This window comes from Symphalangus syndactylus, chromosome 14 (genome assembly GCF_028878055.3).
Source record: "Symphalangus syndactylus isolate Jambi chromosome 14, NHGRI_mSymSyn1-v2.1_pri, whole genome shotgun sequence".
NCBI lineage: Eukaryota > Metazoa > Chordata > Mammalia > Primates > Hylobatidae > Symphalangus > Symphalangus syndactylus.
Window position 1 is genome coordinate 95,376,528 of NC_072436.2, and position 20,956 is coordinate 95,397,483.

At 35.9% G+C, this 20,956-nt stretch overlaps 1 protein-coding gene across 2 annotated transcripts in view; it reads left to right on the forward strand.

The window, feature by feature from the left end:
• Positions 1-20,956, forward strand: part of SRBD1 (S1 RNA binding domain 1) — a 227,531-nt gene that overhangs the window by 41,742 nt on the left and 164,833 nt on the right. For both annotated transcript variants that reach the window (XM_055241108.2, XM_055241107.2), the window contains exons 10-12: positions 7,040-7,143; positions 15,999-16,106; positions 18,423-18,580. In XM_055241108.2, coding sequence (XP_055097083.1) covers positions 7,040-7,143; positions 15,999-16,106; positions 18,423-18,580 — 370 coding nt within the window. The remainder of the gene's footprint in view (positions 1-7,039; positions 7,144-15,998; positions 16,107-18,422; positions 18,581-20,956) is intronic.

Consider the following 20,956-nt stretch of genomic DNA (forward strand, 5'->3'; position numbering starts at 1 on the left):
CTTTGTATGTTGTATTTGAGAAATCTGATGCCAGTATAATTCTCTGTCTCCTAGATGCAAAGGAGGTGGGTCCTATGTTGTGTTTTATTTATTTTCTTTATTGGTTTTATAGTTTTTTGAGAAAGGGAGGGGGAGATTTGAAATTAGGAAACTGCCAGTGTTTTTCAAACCTGGAATTTCTCAATAAATAATTTTAAAATTTATTTTTCTTCCTATCTGCATTTTACTGCTATAAAGAGAGAATAATAGAGAAAAACTAGTATTCCTAACCTTTCATGTAATGCTTAATTTTCATCATTAAGAATGTAATTGTTTTGCATGGTGGCTCATGCCTGTAGTCCCAGCTACTCAGGTCCCTGAGGCAGGAGGATTGCTTGAGTCTAGGATTTCTGGGCTGAAGTGCGCTATGCCGACTGGGTGTTCACATTAAGTTCAGTATCAATATGGTGACTCCACAGGAACGGGAGACCACCAGGTTGCCTAAGGAGGGGTAAACTGGCCCAGGTCAGGAAAGGAGCAGGTCAAAACTCCTGTGCTGATCAGTAGTGGGATTGCTCCTGTGAATAGCCACTGCATTCCAGCCTGGGCAACAGTGGGACCCGGCCTCTTAAAAAAAAAAAAAGTAATTGTTTTTCATTTAAGATGACACAGATGTGAAAAATTTTTGTTTTGTTGTAACAAGACATGAAGAGTGTTGAATTATCCCACAAATATTTCCTGAAAGGTTATTTTATGTTGGGTCCTATTTAGGGTGTAGGGGTGACATGGCCCTTGCCGTTTTAAAGATTTGAAATGTTTCACTGTTATATCTAAAGTTGTCAATTTTACTTTCGTGCACACTATATTTACCACATCAGGTGAAGTACATACTTTCAATAATTTGAAAGAAAGTACGGTGAAATTTTACGTACCTAGTTATTATAGTCTACTGACACAGGTATAACATAATGAAAAATAATTTTTAACAGTACCAGTGACTAAGTATACTAACATTCCTTTTGCAGAAGTAGTTTTTCTGTCTTATTTTGTTCACCTTTTATGTTGATTTAATTTTATTGCAACTTTGGAAAAACATGAATGCTTTTATTCTGTTAAAACCTAGCCTTCTAATTTCTGCTTGAAAATATTTTGTTGGGCTCTGCATTTTAACTAGTGTGTTTAGCACATGTGGCATTCTGAGTTAGTGACTGAATTTAAGATTATGATTGACACAGGCTTCTGGGTGTGACAGTATTCAGGCCTGGGAAAGCAGAGCATTTTGGAAATGTCAGTTTTGAAAAACAGCACTGCTGTTTTACAAACTTTTTAGTTTATCATGTACAGGCCAGAGTGATGATATACTAGGTTACAAAAACAGCTTCCCAATTCCTGTAGTGCTGAGACCTCATGTCCCAACTCTGAACCTTACTTTTCAGCCTTTATGTAGATACCCCAGCACAGTATCACAGCATACAGAAATGAATGCCAATGATGAAAGACAGTGTGGTGAAGGAAAATTACTGTGGAACTCTCTCCAAGTACTGTGGGAATAGCCGTTAATAGCTGCTTAGTAAATTCTTCCAGCTGCATCTTTTTTTCTTTCTTTTTCAAATTGGTCCTTAGTGTGATCTCTTCTACCACATGAATTTGTAACTCAGTCTTCACATTCTCTCATGGGACTTTCTGTTCCTTTATTGGTGTGTCTTTTTACTGACATGCAATTTCCTGTGTCTTAACTACCTATTTCCTGTTCAATGTCACCATCTGCAATAATTCTGCTTTAACCCACTACTCATTTTCAATTTCAGTTTCTGTCCCAAGCTTTATTATTTCTGTTACCTTACTCCCTTCTCCACCGTGGGTCTTCCTGTGTGTCAGGATTTTTTGTAAGTTTGACGTATTACATTACTAGGTATGGTGAAAAAGAGCAAAAAAACCTCCAAGAATGTATTGTGATATTATGGTATACTTATGTAAATCAGAATTAAATAACTCTCTTCTATATTGTTGTACTCTACTTAAATTAATTTATTAGAGATAATTTCTTGTATGGAGAACTTCTGTTTACTAAGCTGGCACAACCTATAGCAAATACGGAAGTCTGCTGAGCTCAAACTGAAGTTTATTTTGTATTCACAATTTATTTCTTTATAGATAGTTCTGTGCAGTATTATTGAATATATTGTTTTATGTAAGCTTACTTTTTTTTTTTCTTAGACAGTATCTTGCTCTTTCACCCAGGCTGGGGTGCAGTGGCAGAATCCCACCTCATTGCAACTTTTGCCTTGCGGGCTGAAGGCATTCTCCCACTTTAGCCTCCTGAGGAGCTGGGACTATGGGCATGCACAAGCACACCTGGCTGATTTTTGTATTTTTTGTAGAGTTGGGGTTTCGCCATGTTGCCCAGGCTCGTCTTGAACTCCTGAGCTCAACCAGTCCTCTGCCTCGGCCTCTCAAAGTGCTGGGATTATGAGCATGAGCCACCATACCCAGCCAAAACATTTATTTCTAAGTGATTGTTTTATTTCTGCTGATGTTTACGTTAGAAATTTCTCAAGTATATAAGAAAAGAAGAAAGTCCCCTATATAATTTTTTTTAAACTGTGACAATTTGTTTGATATTTAAAATTTTAGTCAATATTTTTAAAATTTAAATTAAAGTTACAAAAAAATACGCTTTTTATCTTTTGACATTCTTTTCAACATGAAGCACAAATTGAGCAATTTTCATAGTAGAATTATTCTGTGGTAATATTAAGTTGAATTATTCTAAGCTTGTTTCACCACAGATAGGAAGTCTAAGATTTTGTTAGAGATCCTCATGGAAATGTGCTAAAATTGTTAAAATATCAGTTTGTGTCCTGTAAAGGGAGAACTTCATTTATTAAAACCCCATTCATTAAGAGTAATTGGAAGAAAGCCATTAAGAATTAGTGAAAAATCTGAATATATATTGAAGTGATGTTATTTCTTTAATTTTTAATATATAATATACATAAATATATAGTTACAGACTAGCAAATATTTAAGGGAGGCTGTTAACTTGATTAAATTATTTGGTTAACTTGTGTTACAATTTATCATCTTAATAATTGGTATTAAAGAGTGCTTTAAGAAAAGAGTGTTTTAATTTTCTAATAGGTTTATTGAAGTAAAATTCATATTGCATTTAATGCAACCATTACAACTTTATAGGTTCCATAGTTTTTCGTAAATTCACTCAGTTGTGTAACAATTACCACAAGCAATTTTAGGACATTTTTCTCCCAAATATTTCCTTGCATCAAGCTCTAGGCAACCAACTTTCTATCTCTATAGATTTGTCTGTTCTGGTCATTTCGTATAAAGGAATCATACAATATGCAGACTTTTACCGCTGGTTTCTTTCACTTAGCATGATGGTTTCAGAGTTTGTCTGTTATGGTACGTATTAGTATGCCTTTCCTTTTTGTTGCTACGTAATATTACATTATATGGATTCTCCACATTTAATTATCCATTCATCAGTCAGTGAATACTTTGGTTGTTTCTACTTTTTGGATATTATGAATAATGCTATGAACATTCATGTCTAAGTTTTTGTGTGGACATATGTTTTTATTTCTCTTGGATGTATACCTAGGAGTATAATTGCTGGGTTATATGGTAGCTTTACATTTAACCTTTTGAGGAACTGCCATATTTTCCAGAGTGGCTATGCCATTTTTCATTCTCACCAGCAGTTTGTGAAGGTTCCGATTTCTCTACATACCCCCCAACATTTATTGTCCATCTTTTTGTGTTCTGATTTGCATTTCTCTAATGATGTTGAGCATCTATTCATGTACTTATCAGTCATTTGTATATAATTTTTGAACAAATACCTCTTCAGATCTTTTGTACATTTTAAATTGGGTTGTGGCCAGGCACGATGGCTCACGCCTGTAATCCTAGCACTTTGGGAGGTTGAGGCAGGCAGATCGCCTGAGGTCGGGAGTTCGAGACCAGCCTGGCCAACATGGTGAAACCCCATCTCTTAAGAAAATAAATAAATAAATAAATAAATAAATTGGGTTTCGTCTTCTTATTGTTGAGCTGTGGGAGTTTTAAATATATTCTAGATACCCTTATGTGACATATGATTTGCAAAAATTTTTATCCCATACTGTGCATTTCTTTTTCTTGACACTATTCTTTGAGGCACAAAAACTAAAATTTGTTGAAGTTCAGTCTAGTTTTTTGTTATTGATTACACTTTTGGTGTTATATCTAAGAAGGCTTTATGACTTGAGGTCATAAAGATTTTCTCCTTTTTTAATGGAAATTTTATAGTTTTAGTTCTTATATTAAGGTCTAAGATCAATTTTGAGTTAATTTTTATGTATAGCATGAAGTAGGGGTCTGTCCACTTTTGTTCTTTTGCATGTGGTTAATTCTAGTTATTCAAGATTTATTGAAAAGATTGGATTTTCTTCATTGAATTATCTTGGTACCCTTGTTGAAAATCAGTTGACACTATATGTATAAGTTTATTTCTGGACTCCAGTTCTATTCCATTGTATATCTATCCTTATACCAGTCCCCACTGTCTTGATTACTGTGGCTTTGTAGTAAGTTTTGAAATTGGGAAGTGGGAATCTTCCAAGTTTATTTTTATTTTTAAAAATTGACTTGGCTATTCTCAGTCCTTTGAATTACTGTATGTGTTTTAAAATTAGTTCACCAATTTCCGCAAAAGATGCCAATTGGGATTTGATAGGGATTTCACTGAATTTGTAAATCAACTTGGGGAGTGTTGCCATCTTAGCAATATTAGGCCTTGTGATCCATGAACATGGGATGTCTATTTATTTAGATCTTCTTTAATTTCTTTCAACAATGTTTTGTAGTTTTCATAGTACAGTTGTTCCTTGGTATATACAGGAGATTGATTCCAGGATCCCTGCATATACCCAAATCTATATATATACAAGTCCCAGAGTTGGCCCTGCAGAACCCACGTACATGAAAAATCAGCTCTCCTTATACATGGGTTTCAGATCCTGCAATTACTGTATTTTCAATCCCTGTTTGGTTGAAAAAAATCCACGTATAAGTCAACACATGCAGTTCAAACCTGTATTGTTCAAAGGTCAACCGTGTAAGTTTTGAACTTTTTTTGTTAAATTTATTCCTAAGTATTTTATTCCTTTTGGTGGTATCATAAATGGAATTTTTAAAAAGTTATTTTCAGAATGTTTATTGCTAGTGTGTAGAAATTAATTTTATATGTTGAGCTTCTGTTCTGCAACTTTGCTGAACTCTTTATTAGTTCTAATAGTTTGTAGTGGATTGCTTAGAATTTTCTATATACAAGATCATGTTAGCTGCAAATAGAGAAAGTTTTACATCTTCCTTTCCAATATAGATGGCCTCCCTTCTTTTCCCTGGCTAGAACCTTCAGTACAATGTTGTGAGAGTGGACACACTTGTCCTGTTCCTGGTCTTTGACCAGTAAATATGATGTTAGCTGTGAGATTTCTGTGCACATGCCCTTTCTCATATTAAAGAACTTTCCTTATATTTCCAAGTTTTTTGAGTGTTTTTTATCATGAAGGGCTACCTGATTTTGTAAGATGTTTTTCCACATCTATTGAGATGATCATAGGATTTTTGTTATTTATTCTATTGATATAATGTGTTAGGTTAATTGATTTTTTAGATGTTAAATCAACCGGGCATTCCTGGAATAGATTCTAGTTGATCTTGGTGTATAATCCTTCTTATATATTTCTGGATGTGGTTTGCTAGTACTTTATTGAGGATTTTTACATCTATATTCATAAGAAATACTGGTTTGTAGTTTTCTTGTGAAGTCTTGTCTGGTTTTTGTATCGGAGTAATACTGGCCTCATAGAAATATTTGTGAAGTTTTTCCTTCTCTAATATCTTTTGGAAAGTTTGTGAAGAATGGATATTGATTCTTTTTAAAATGTTTGGTAGAATTCAATGGTGGTGCCATCTGGGCCTGGACATTTATTGTGGGAAATTTTCAAATTACTAATTCAGCATCCATACTTTTTATAGGTCTGTTCAGATTTTCTGTTACTTTTTGGTTTGTTTTTGGTAGTTTGTATCTTTTAGGAATTTGTCCATTTTATCTTAGTTATCTAATTTTTCATACAGTTGCTCATGGTAGCTCTTAAAATCTTTTTTATTTCTATAAGGTCCTTAGTAGTGGCCTCTCTTTTGTTCCTGATTTTGGTATTTGAGTGTTTCCTGTTGTTTTTCTTGATTAGTTTAGCGGAAGGTCTGTTAATTTTTTTGATATCTTCAAACAACCAACTTATGGTTTTGTTGATATTTATTGCTTTTCTATTCTCTATTTTATTTTTACTCTATTATTTATTATTTTCTTCTGCTTGCTTTGGTTTTGTTTGTACTTTAAGGAGTGTTTTTAATGTGTTTTAAGACAGTCATTCTTTTAATATTTTAATTAAGAGCATGGACAGATTGATCTGAGTTTAAATTCTTTTTTTTTGCTACTTGCTAGCTTTGTGATTTGGAACAAGTTAGTTTCAGAAAAATTATTATATAAAGTGAAGATAATACACACATTACTGGTGACTGTAAGGATTACTTGAGATAATAGATTTAAAGTGCTTAGGCTCTACAATTAGTAATGCTCAATGGATGGTAACAATTTGTAGCTACTAAATATTGCACCTAGGATTTTACATGTCTGTATTTATCTCAGCACAGGTTATCTTTTCAAATTATAAAAAATATACCCTTCCAACTTCAGATGATCAAAAATTTTTAATTAGTAGAATCTGAAATGAGATTTTTAGAGCATCAGAGTCTCTTCTTGTAAATGTGATAGATAGGCTTTGTATCTGCATTTTATATTCTAAGAGCATGTTAGGGTTTTCTTTATGTGGAAGGTATGTTATTTGAAAAAAGTGTAAGTAAATGATTATTTTAAAATGTATTCTTGGTAAATAAATGAGTAAAAAATTCATATAGCTGTCAGCTACATAGTCGCCTGATGTGTTTCATATATTTTGTGGATTATTTGTCTTTGCCTTATGTTTGCACTCAGATTCTGGCAATTAACCGTGGAGAAAATTTGAAGGTACTGACGGTTAAGGTCAATATTTCTGATGGAGTGAAGGATGAATTCTGTAGGTGGTGCATCCAAAACAGGTCTGTTTACAGATATTTACAGAATTTTCTTTCTTTCTTTTCTAAAATATGATACTGATATCTATATGTACTGATATGTAAAGATGTCTATTACGTGAACATTTTTAAAAAGCCAGTGACGGGCTGGGCGCGGTGGCTCACGCCTGTAATCCCAGCACTTTTGGAGGCTGAGGGGGGTGGATCATGAGGTCAGGAGTTCAATATCAGCCTGGCCAAGATGGTGAAACCCTGTCTCTACTAAAAATACAAAAACAAAAAATTAGCTGGGCGTGGTTGGTGGTGCACGCCTGTAATCCCAGCTACTTAGGAGGCTGAGGCAGAGAATTGCTTGAACCCAGGAGGCTGAGGTTGTAGTGAGCCGAGATCGCGCCACTGCACTCCAGCCTGGGCGACAGAGCAAGACTCCATCTCAGAAAAACAAACAAACAAAAAACCTGCCAATGACAGACATTTTGCATTTAAAAAAAATAATAAAATAAGTATGTGTGTCATGCATGTTTAAACAGAGAATATCCAGGAGGGTGTGTGAGGAATTTTTGATAGTGATTATCTCTGTGGAGAAGAACTTTTTTACTTCATTACTTTTCTGTAGTATTTGAAACTTTTGTAAAATCATCTTTTCCCTTGCAAAAATAAACTAACAGAAATATACTCTATGTATCATATCTGAAGTGTTTAGCTCTTTAAGGATGATGGAAACAAAAATTAACTTATTGGATATTACAGTATAAATAAGCATTCTGTATGTGGGGATAAATGTTGCATGTTAAGGATGATTGAAAGAAACATTAAATTTATTAGATATTTTAAGGAAATGTCTAAGCTTATGTAATTTTTTATTACCCTTTTTATTTGTTAAGGGAGCATTTTAAAATAGCACCATGTTTGTATAATACTTTTTACTTTTAGTTTTAATTTTTCAGAGTGTAATTGATCCTCACAAAAATCTAGTTGGTAGAGCAGATTTTGTAGCCACCATTTAGCCGGTGAGAAAACTGATACAAAGAGGTAAGTAAAGTGCCTTCCTAGCAGCTAGGAGATGTAAATTTTGATAAAGTTCATCACCAGCTAGCTCTGTGTAACTTTAGGATAAAGAGATTGCTAGGAATGATACTTAAAAAGTTAGATGACTTGTTCTTTGAAAATAAGTATCATGGATTTTGGAAATCAGTATCTCATTCAACATAACTGTTTTGTTAATTCATTAAAAGCCATGAAGGATCAACTTGCTTAACAACCAAATACTACTAACTAAGCAACCATTAAGTAAAACAACAGTCTAAATGTTAATCAGTAGGTAAATTGCTTAAGCCAATTATGTTATATCCATATGGTGGAATTCTGTGCGGCCATTTTGAAAAAGTGGAAATAGAACCGAAGTTTAAGTATGAACATGTCTTACTAAGTTAAAAAGACAATTTACAATTAGCATTTATTTATAGTATGATTTCACTAGTGGCAAATAAATGTCTTTATATTACTGTATATATTTTTCTATATAGTTGTCTTTTCTTTTTTCTTTTTCTTTTTCTGTTTTTGAGATACAGGGTCTCACTCTGTTGCCTAGGCTGGAGCACACGGTGCTATCATAGCTCACCACAGCCTCAATCTCCCAGACTCCAGTGATTCTCCCACTTTAGTCTCCTGTGTAGCTGGGAACATAGGTGCGCACCACTGGCTAAACTTTTTTTTTTTTTTTTTTAAGAGATGAGGTCTTGCTGTGTTGCCCAGGCTGGTCTTGAACTCCTGGGCTCAAGCGGTCCTTCTATCTGAGCCTCCGAAAATGCTGGTGTGACAGGCATGACCCACCATGCCTGGCTAGTTGTCATTTTTTATGAATGCTTATTTCCTTTATAAATAAGCAAATAAATTCCAAAGAAAGGAAAGAGGAAATGTATGCCTAAAAGAAATGCTAGATTTAAAAAATTAGGAAATTAGATAATTTTAAGATATGACAAAACTCTAAGATAGTTTCATAGAGGAAACTCCTAAGAAGTAGATATATTTGAGTTTGAATTCCAGTTATATTACTTTCTACCTCTGCACCTATGGGCATGTTACTTAATTTCTTTCTCAGTTTTGTCTATCCTTAAAATGGTAATACTTGTAGATTTGAGAGAATTAAATGATAATCTATGTAACTATATGGCACAACATCTGGTGAAGAACAGGCCTTTGATGGTATCTGTTATTACAAAGTAGTGGGATTATTGTGCTAATTCTTTTTAGAAATGTTTTAGTAAATCACAGTAAGTTGAAGACAATTTCTGGCTTATTTTTCTGTAAATATTCATAATACTCAGTATCAGAGTCAGTCCTCAATAGTTAAAGAAAAAATATGCTTTTAACCTATTTATTATCTTTAAGTAAATGTCAAGGAATTTTTTTACAGTGATTTATTTTTCCATGGCTTATTTATATTTTATTTAGTTCTCCAATTGAAAAATTTGTAATATTATTTAGCCTACAATGTAACATGTTACATCATTATGGCATAGTAATATAATTTTCAGTCAGGTTTAGAAGTTTTTCCTTTTTTTTCTTTTCTTTTTTGAGACAGGGTCTCACTCTGTCGCTCATGCTGGAGTGCAGTGGAATGATCGTGGCTCACTGCAGCCTCGACTTCCCAGGCTCAAGCTGTCCTCTGACCTGAGCCTCCTGAGTAGCTGGGACTACAGGTGCACACCACCACACCCAGCTAAATTTTTCTTTTTTGTAGAGACAGGGGTTTTGCCATATTTCCCAGGCTTGTCTCAATCTCTTGAGCTCAAGTGATCTACCCATTTCTGCCTCCCAAAGTACTGGGAATACAGGCATGAACCACCATGCCCAGCCTGAAACTTTTTCTCCATTTAGATAATTCCAAGAGCTGAAACACTTTTGTAGGACCTAAATAATTATTCCCCAAAGAACTTTTTTTTTTCCTTTAAACACATGTGAATGACTAGAAATGCTTACTTGATGAATCTTCTTGTTCCTTTTTTTACTCTCTTTTTCCATATTTCTTCCACCCTCTTCTGTATGTACTCATCCATTCAGGTTATGTGCTAGATTTTGGAGATTCACCTGTAAATTAGACAGATATGCTGCTTGTCCATGATGACAACGTAGTTTAATGAGAACAACACTAAGAAAATCATTAAGAGTATGTTGAGGTTATGAAGGAAAAGTACAGTAAGAAGAAGAAGAAAAGTGCTTGTAACAGAGCCCTGAGTAGTGTGGACTTGACAGCTAGGTAGGTTGGAGATAGAAGGAGAAGGAGGAGAAGTGACATGGAATGAAGATTGAGATGTTGACACAGGTTAGATCATACATAGCTTTCAGGTATGCTAAAGATTTTTTTCTTTTAAGGATTGTGGGAAGCCAATAAAGATTTTAAATACAGGAGTGCGATGATCAGCTTGCATTTTAAGATCACTCAGGCCACAGTGTAGATAATTATTTGGAAGGAATCAAGAGTAGATATGGGACAAGAGATTATGGTAGCTTAGACTAGGGTGGTAGCAATAGGGAATAAGTAGATAGATTTGGACAATATTTAGGAGGTAGACAGGGGCAGGACAAGGTATCTGATTAAGTGGGGGTGGATTGGTTAGGGAGAGTTGAAGTGAAGCATAAAATTTGTGTGGCGGCTGGGCGTGGTGGCTCACACCTATAATCTCAGCACTTTGGGAGACCGAGGTGGGAGGATCACCTGAGATCAGGAGTTCAAGACTTCGAGACCAACCTGACCAACATGGTGAAACCCTGTCTCTACACAAAATACAAAAATTAACCAGGCATGGTGGTGCATGCATGTAACCCCAGCTACTTGGGAGGCTGAGGCAGGAGAATTGCTTGAACCCGGGAGGTGGAGGTTGCAGTGAGCCGAGATTGCGCCATTGCTCTCCAGCCTGGGCGACAAGAGTGAAACTCCATCTCAAAATTGTGTGGCTTGAACAATAAGGTAGATGATATAGTTACTATCACACTATAAATATATTAAGAACTATGTAATAGGGCAAATAATGATTTAAATGGCAATCTTGTCATTACATAAGTTAATTAGCATAACAAGGAAGAATTTAATGCTAATGTATTAGTATTAAAACTAATATTTAGGTCCAAATTCAGCAACTGAACAATTCCTCATTTGGAATTGTATGTTACTAGTACAAGGTAAGTATGAAGAAGATTTCTAAGCTTTTTAGATGCTGAAATAGTTGCTGTGTTTGTGAGAACCTCAGTCACTTAAGTTTCTGCATTTGCTCTTTAAATAAAAACATATCTAAGGAAATTTTATTTAAAAAATTAAGAAAACTTCTTTTTAGAGACATTATCTCACTGTGTTGCTCAGGCTGGTCTCAAACTCCTGGGTTTAAACAGTCCTTCTGCCTCAGCGTTCAAATTAGCAGGGACTGCAGGCATGCACTACCACACCTGGCTTCAGAACTTGTCTTTTGAGTTTGCAGATTTTTGTGTCTTTGACTTGATAAGTTAATTTTTATTCTCCCTAAAATTGTGCTGCTGTTTTTCATGTAGTAGATTTAAGGGAAACTGTCTCTCTTTTAAATATGGAAAAAAGAAAGCCCAGTGGAGAGAGCCTGTCTTTATCTTACATATATGAAGTTGGGAGAGCATATTTCTTTGCCAAAGTGGAGAATATTTCTTTGGAGGAGTTTGTGATCCCTCACCTCAGTTTTGTGCTTCATTGTATGCAACATACATAGCATGTGTTTTGCAATGTATATTTGGTTTTAGTGAGTCCTCCTTAGTTTTATTCAGATGTATTTAACTGTTGAATTAGAGGAAGAATCACGTTTTGAGACGACTTCCTGTAAGGCAAACCCATCAAATTTTCTTTAAGTTTAAAGATTTAAGTAGCAGGGTTTGTGAATTTACTGTACTATTTCAGGTCCCTTAGTATGCTAAGTGCCTTCAATAAATCCCAGGAAGCTGGTGAAGGGCAGAAATTGTTTTGGTGTAAGGAGAAAAAAGGAGTTTCTGTAATGTAGGAAATGAATATAGCTGTTCTCTTTCAGGGCTGGGTCTGGTGGTCTAAAGTTCAACTGAATGGGTATAATTGAGGCATCCTCAAGTATTAAATAGACCCATAGCTCTCTGTTCCAGGAAGGGGAGGAGAGCAGTCCAAGCCAAGGGAGGATCTTGAGACTTGAAGAAGACTACTGGGGGTTTGAGAGGGTATGGGTAGGTGATATTTAAGATTTCTGGCTTTTTCCTGCAAGCAGTGGCTTAAAGGGAATCACCTTAGGAGACAAATCAGATACATACATTAAAACAAAAAATCACTCCATTAGGGTCTTCCTACCTCTAAGGACTATCTGTCTAGCATATTGTTCCATGATTCAGGACTATGTTCTCTCTCCTACCTGGTCAAGCTCCATAGCTTTGTGTATCAGACCCTTTATGATCCAGCCACTGCCACATTTTCTACCCTCATCTTTCCTCCTGTTGATCTTGCCACTTTATTTCCTAGAAGCACTAACCTTATAGTTACTTCAATTTACCGTGCTTTTTCATGCCTCTGAGCTTTTACATATGCTATGATTTCTTCCCAGAATGCCCTTATTCTTTTGTCTTGCTTGGTAAACTACAATTCATTTAAAAAAACCCATCTCAGATGTTTCTTTTGGGAAGTCTTTCTTGACATTGGATTCCCCAAATTAATAATAATAACAGCAGCAGCAGCAGCAAAAACTTACACAGAATGTATCAGGCACCATTATAAGTCCCTTGCTTATGTTAACTCACAACAATTCAATGAAGTAGACTATTATTACTCCCATTTTACTGATGAAGAAATAATAGCACAGATATACTTAAGTAAATCCACCATGAACATAGAGCAAGGCCAGACATGGTGGGTCACGCCTATAATCCCAGCACTTTGGGAGGCCAAAGCAGGTAGATCACTTGAGGTCAGCAGTTCGAGACTGGCCTGGACAAAATGGTGAAACCCTGTCTCTACTAAAAATACAAAAATTAGCTGGGCGGGATGGCTCGCGTCTGTAGTCCCACCTACTCGGGAGGCTGAGGCAGGAGAATGGCTTGAACCTGGGAGGTGGAGGTTGCAATGAGCCAAGATTATGCCTCTGCACTCCAGCCTGGGTGACAGAGTGAGATGAGACTCTATCTCAAAAAAAGAAAAAAAAAAAAACAGAGCAGATCATACTTTTAACTAGTATATTATACTGCTGTTTGCTGTCACTTCTGCTTTTGAGCTCTTCATATCTTTAACATTTATTTCTATTTTTACATTTATTGTGCCATACATTTGTTTAGATATTTGTTTCATTGAAAAAAGGTGTGTTTGTTGAATTCATGCCTTTTTTCAATGGAGTAGAGAAATCTTACTCCTCTGTATCCCTAATTCCTTCAGGCAAATGTTACAGTAGGGAGCAGCAGGGATTTAGGTGGAAAGAAGGATATGTATCCTGCCTAAAAGCACTTTCACTAAAATTTAAAAACTATATGACACTTTCTATGGAAGAGATTCAGTTAGTTGCTATTACGTAATCTTTGGAACAAAACATTCTAAGTGCTTAAATGTTTGTTCAGTGAAATTTAGTTCATTTCCTAGCCTAAGATAAGTAAAGGGGATGAGAGTACCCTTAAGGTAATATTAATTAATATTTCGTTAATGGTTTTCATTCAAGAGGGCAAGGGCAGAGATGCTGTAGATGGATGAAAACACAGAATGGATAGTATCATAGGACCAACAGGTTTATATGCCCACTGTACAGTAACAGACTAATACACCAAGACAGCAGGGTTTGTAGCAGAGAAAAGAGTTTAATGGGCCTGGCGAGGTAGCTCACGCCTGCAATCCCAGCACTTTGGGAGGCTGACGTGGGCGGATCACGAGGTCAGGAGATCGAGACCATCCTGGCTAACACGGTGAAACCCCATCTCTACTAAAAATACAAAAACAAAAAATTAGCCGGGTATGGTGGCGGGCGCCTGTAGTCCCAGCTACTCAGGAGGCTGAGGCAGGGGAATGGCGTGAACCCGGGAGATGGAGGTTGCAGTGAGCCGGGATCGCGCCACTGCACTCCAGCCTGGGCGACAGAGCGGGACTCCGTCTCAAAAAAAAAAAAAGGGTTTAATGATTGCAGGGCACTGAGTGAGGAGATGGGAGGAGGCCTTGAAATCCATTTCCCCAAAAAGTTCTGGGCTGGGGTTTTTTTTGTTTGTTTTGTTTTTGTTTTTAAGAAAGGGTCTCTGTTGCTCAGCTGCAGTGCAGTGGCGCAATCATGGCTTACTACAGCCTCAACCTCCTGGGCTCAAGCAATCCCCCTGCTTCAGCCTTCTAAGTAGCTGGGACTACAGGCACACACCACCACATCCAGCTAAATTTTTATTTTTTGTAGAGACAGGGTCTGGCTTTGTTGCCCAGACTGGTCTTGAACTCCAAGTGATCCTCCCACTTTGGCCTCTGGAAGGCCATATTCTGGGATTACAGATGTGAGTTACTGTGCCCAGCCTGGGCTAGGATTTTTAAGGGGATAGTGGAGGGCAAGGAGCTGGAAATTTGTGGTTGTTGATTGGTTGGGGTAAGGGGGATAAAATCATCAGGATATGGAAACTGTTCTCTTTGGTGAGTCAGCTTCTTGGTGGGGGTCTTTCATACTAGCTGATGTCAGTAGTTTTGTTGGTACACAGGACCTGAAAGAGTATTCAAATGAAAAACTTAACATTTCATAATGTTCAGGTTGTTACCTACAGAGCAGTTAAGGGGGAGCTATAATCTAGTAATAGGGTCTGTGTGATTCTAGGACAGTAGGCACCAAACAACTATGAGGAAGCAGGTCAGAGAGTGAGCTGACCTCATGATTAATGCTGAATGTGCTGCCAGCTTGGTTTATTTTCATTTCTAGCCCTCCCTTCTTTCCTGATTAATTTTATAAGGTTTATAGGGACAGTTTCAGTGAGGCTACATTTGTCCTTTTAGCTTGTGCTTTTCTCTTCTATTCTTTCTCCAGTGTTCATTAACAATTGGTTCTGTGACATTTATACTCCGCATTACATATGCAGATGCTGCCTGGTAGAGCACTGTGGCCTGAGCAATAGAGTAAGTTCTCAGAAATGGCAAGAGGCAAGGGTTGAAACAGAGTTTTTGCTTTGCTCAGTGTACTTTAACTCTCAGAAAGAGATAAAGAGGGAAAAAAAGGATACAATGGCTGTCTTAACTTGGACTAACATAACAAAATACCACAGACTATGTGGCTTCAACAAGAGAAATTTATTTTCTCATAGTTCTGGAGGCTGAGAAGTCCAAGATCAAAATGCCAGCTGATTCACTTTCTGGTGAGGGCTGCCCTCCTGGCTTGTAGACAGCTGCATTCTTCCTGTGTCCTCACATGGTTGAGAAAGAGAGAGAAAGAGCAAGCTCTCTGTTATCGCTTCTTATCAGGTCACTAATTCCATCATGAGAGCCCCACCCTTACGACTTCATCTAAACCTGATTATCCCCCAAAGGCCCCATCTTCAAGATACGGATGTGGGGAGGGACACAATTCAGTCTATAGCAGTGGTGTAATAATTTTTTGGTGACTTTTTTGTATCTTAAGATTTTGGCCATTATTAATATTGCTTTGGAGACCCTTTACTGAAGAGGAAATTTTTTCTTTGTTTTATATCTGACCATAGATAGTTATTAGGATTTTTAAAATAAAAACTCCAGATGTCATAGTAATAATTTTCAGATACCACAGCCTTTCCTCGCAGATTATGTTACTTTGACTTCAATAAAGGTTTTCCCCCGTTCTGTATTCCACCTCCCTTCTTTTTGGGAGCCTTTTTATGGCCTTATTTATTGTTGCATCAGTTTTAGTATGGGCTTTTCTGTTTTGCAGGTGGAGACCACGTAGCTTTGCAAAGCCAGAGTTGATGAAGATCTTACGTAATTCACTGAATGATTCCTTTAAGCGCCTTATTTATCCTCTTCTCTGTAGAGAATTCAGGTACATATCTTGTCTTGTTTAATTTTGTGTACTGCTTATTATTATGTGGTACTAGTACCATTACAGTGTGTAGCAAATGTTTGTTGATTGATTAACCAATTGAAAGAATTTAGTCAGCATCACAAAATGTTAAAGTTAAGGCTTGATTTCAATCTGTAGATGCATTCACATGCATAGATCATAAAAATAGTTCTAATTATGATATGTTTTTCAAATCTTGACCACTTAATGTGCACCCCTTGAAATCCTGCAACACTAGTCTTACAGTTGGAGGCAGTTTTTAGAGGTAAGAGAGCCAAAGAAAACATAAGGAAATCTGTAGGGTACATGATGAGTCAATTACTTTGTTTTTAACTCCAAATGGGAGTTATTTGGATGAAAAATTATCAGCAATGATAAATATTAGGAGATTATTAAAATGGCAATGTGAATGGACTAATAGAAGGACTAAGTAATATAGATGAAAACTGCAAAAGGGGTGAGATGCAGAATTGTTTTCAGGACAGAAGATGGAAAGAAAATAAATGTAGAGAGGCAAAACTCCTCTCTCTTGCTTCTCTGTAACGCTTGTTTTTGCACCCCATCTTTAAAAACTAGACATTCCCTAATACATTTCTTCCAAACTATTGTAGATTATCTTCATTGTCATTTATTTGTAGGTTTCAGCAAGGGCTACTTGAAAACTGTAGTTTTGTAGCCATCTCTTCAACCTCTCTAGAATTTTGAGCAGCCTATGTAGGGCTTGTTTCTCTTTTGCTGGACTTGACCATTGAATTAAGATGGGTTCAGAGCAGGGAGTGAGCAGGTACTATTAAAAAAGACGCATAGTCCTGTTGTCCAATTTCTTTTTACCAAAGTCATTTAATCTCTTGTTACATCCATTTTAGCCTAGATATAGCCTAAAAATATTGTTCCTTTTAGAATTGTGTTTCATTTCAAACTGTCTAACATCGCTTGCTTTTGAGAGCTAGGGCTTACACTTTAAAAATCAGGAATTTGGTTCTTCCTGAAGGAAAAAATTATGTTATTTAAAATTTCAGTTTCTTTTTGTATGTTTTTCTTTTTATTGTTTTCTCATGTTGCTAATGTCTAGTGGCACTTTTGACATTTTTTGCATATATTTTTGATTTGAGTAGCTTCACTGTATGTGGAATAATTTCATTAAGGTTTAATGTAAACACTTTGATGTGGGATCATTTAATGTATAAACTTTTTCTGAATTCCATTAGCAGTAGATAAGCAAGAGTACTTTCTCTTTCTTTTTCTAAAATGCCCATGGTTAAAATAATATAACTTATTTCAGTTTATAAGTTAGTTTGCAGGTATTATCTACAGATACGCCTCCTGATAGGAATACTTACCTGAGTAGCAATTAAAGAGCAGGACACTCCCACTTGGTTTGTTTTTTAGACTATTTTATTTTGCAGTCACTTAATTTGGTTGACTGTATACTATGCATAGCCTACTTCTGCATATCTTATTCCCGTGACTGTCATGGTCATTCATCCATGTGTCATTTTTCACATCTATCTCTGTCATCAGTTCTACATTGTCAGTTACAAAGTGCTATCTATTTTGCCATCTTTTATTATAACTTGAATTTTTCCTCCCCTTTATCTCCGTGGTGACTCTCTTAATTCAGGACATCATCATTTTTTGTCTGGATTACTGAACTAGCATCATAGATGATCTTGGTGTTCTGTCTTGTCTTTTCCAGTGCATATTACAAATTGCCTTTTCAAAATTCTCATCTCACAATTTCATGCTTGTATGCTTCTTTCAGCTGATCTAGAATCCAAGCTCTTGAGAAGAACATGCATGACCCTTCGTGATCTGTTTTTTTCTTGCCTCTACTTCTGTCTCGCTATTTCTTTTTACTTTAGCATACGAAATTACTTGCTGTTTCTATAATGAGCCATGAGCCTTTACATATGCTGTTTCCATTGTCCGGGGTATTTTCTCCCTGCCCACTGTGCCTACTTTTGTTTGCATCCCATGTGACATTCAAATGTGTGTACACTCTCTGTCTTTCTCACATATACACATATTTATAAATATGGGTTTTATATACAGTAGAGAGCAGATAGAGAGGTAATGTAGGTATGATAAACTTACAAGACTTGCTTCAGAATTGCTTGTGGTATATTACTGTGATTAGTGAAAATAGACTCAATATAATTTTTGTATATTTTTCTCTTAAGTTATATTATAATAAATTATCCTTTGAGAAATAATTGTACAAAATGAATTCTGCTCCTTTTCTGGAAAGAAAATTTGGGTGAATGAAAAACTTTTTCTTTTCTTCTATTTCTAAAGAGCCAAACTAACATCAGATGCAGAGAAGGAATCAGTAATGATGTTTGGACGGAACCTTCGTCAGCTCCTTTTAACAAGCCCTGTTCCAGGGCGCACCTTAATGGGTGTGGATCCTGGTTATAAACATGGTTGCAAATTAGCTATAATTTCTCCTACCAGTAAGTTGTCTTGCAATTTTCCATGTAAAAGTTGTTTGGTTGGTTATAAGTTTCACTTCATACATTTCATGAGGATTTGGAAATCATGTTAATTTTTAAGGCTTAGAAAGTGGTTTTCTGACATACAGGGGTGTTGGGAACCAGATAATCAAACTTCATTTTTCTCTCATTTGTTGATCAAACCCCTCAATATACAACTATCATTTATATGCTTCCTATGTCTCAGTAGAGATATTGAGGATTAATTTGGCTCAGACTTGAACTCTATTAATTCCCCATCAGATTCTATTATTGTGATGCATTTATATATGATACACTTTAATTCTGCTTATATTTTAAATTCCAAAAGACATTTTTATTGTTTTGCTCAGTCAATATTTTTTTCCTATTTACTTACGTTTACACTGACATTCTTCATTTCTTTTGCATTTCCGTGCTTCCATTTGAGATCATTTTCTTTCTGCCTGAAGAACTCTATGCTATTACTTTTAATGAGACACATTGTCTTAGTTTTAGTTTGTCTGAAAACATTTGTTTTGCCTTCATTTTTGAATAATATTTTTTGCTTGGTGTAGAATTCAAGATTGGCAGTTACTTTCAGTAATTTAAAGATGTCATTCTTTTTTTTTTTTTTTTGGCTACTCTAATTTTTGTTGAGAAGTCAGCCAAACTGTTGTTATTTGTTATTGTTCCTTTGAAGGTAATATGTCGTTTTCCTCTGGCTGCTAAGATTTTCTTTTTGTGTTTTTCAGTTTTCTTACGATGTGCTTTCAGTGTGTGTGTGTATGTTTGGGTTTTCTTGTCTTTCCTTTTTTGCATGAATTCCACTTAGGGTTTGTGGAGCTTCTAGCATCTCTTTCTGGAACTCCAATTACATACATATTATACCTTTCAGTTTCTTCTCTCCTTTTTGTTTATTTTCTGTTGATCATCTAAGTTAATTCATCCTCTATCCTGCTATGTCTAATTTGTTACTAAAACCATCTACCGAGTTCAAGTGATTGGTTTTTCAGTTTTAGAATTTCCATTTGATACTTTGAAAAATAAGGTTATAGCTCCCTATGAGCTTCTTTATTTCTAATGTTTTTGATCTTTTAACTTCTTGTTTTATTTTCTATTAGCATTTACTATTTTTATTTTTTTAGTTTAGATTTTCATTTCTGAAATAATTTTTTCTTTCATCTTTAATTCATTCCCAGTTTATCTCATCTAATTTCTGAGATTTTCTAATTTTGACTTATGTTATTCTTTTATTTATTTAATTTTTACTGAGTCAGGGTCTTGCTCTGTTACCCAGGCTGGAGCACAGTGGCGCGATCCCAGCTCATTGCAACCTCCGCTTCCTGTGCTCAAGCTATCCTCCCACCTCAGCCTCCCGAGTAGCTGGGACCGTAGGCACGCACCACCATGCCTGGCTTTTTTTTTTTTTTTTTTTTTTTGTATTTTTAGTAGAGATAGAGTTTTGTCATGTTGCTCAGGCTGGTCTTGAAATCCTGAGCTCAAGCTATGTGCCTGCCTTGGCCTTCCAAAGTGCTGGGATTACTGGCATGAGCCAGACTTAACGTTACTCTTATTTTCTGTAATGTTTCTTTTTAAGAAGCTTGTTCTCATACATTAGGCACATCTTTCTGTAAGGACATTATATTAGTCTTTTAAAAATTTTTTTGTTTAAAAAAAATCATTCTATATAGAATTTGACTATCATGCATTTCTTTAGTTTTACATACATTAGTTTCACTGAACTTTTAGTAGAAGCTGGTCAGGCAAGTTGTTCTCACTGTATATCTCTAGAACTTTCTCTTCTGTTTTTTCCAAATCATTAAAAAAAAACTCTATGTGGATTGAGAGATAGTTTATACTTTCTGGAATCTGCTTCTCTGTTGCTTTCCTTTATTTTATCTGGGCTTTCTTTTTCCTTTGCTCTTACTATCTTTACTTTGCTCAGTTTGGATGTGATTACCAATTGTTTCTCCTCAGTGTGGAATTTTTGTCTTGAAAGGTATCTTCTACTAGTTGGTTTCAAGAGTTCATAGGGATCAGTGTTTTCCAATCCTTTCAGAAGTACTGGGCCCCCTTTGTGCTGAATCTCTCTCAGTTTCAGCTCCTGTTCTCAAACTGACTGTTGTGATTTCCAGGGAAGTAGCCTTTGACATTTTTGGGATTCTCCTGTTGTCAGTTCCATCATACATTCCATTGTTTCATTCTGCTTCTGTCCATGCAGATGCTGATGCATAGGTATCTTGTCAGTACATTGTTCCCACCTGCTTTTTGGGGTGGGTGGGGGTTTGTGGGGATATTTTATCTATATTCTAGATATAGTCATGACTTTTTGTTTTTGTTATCCTAGTTGTCTTTTTATGCTGTGCATTTTACAGC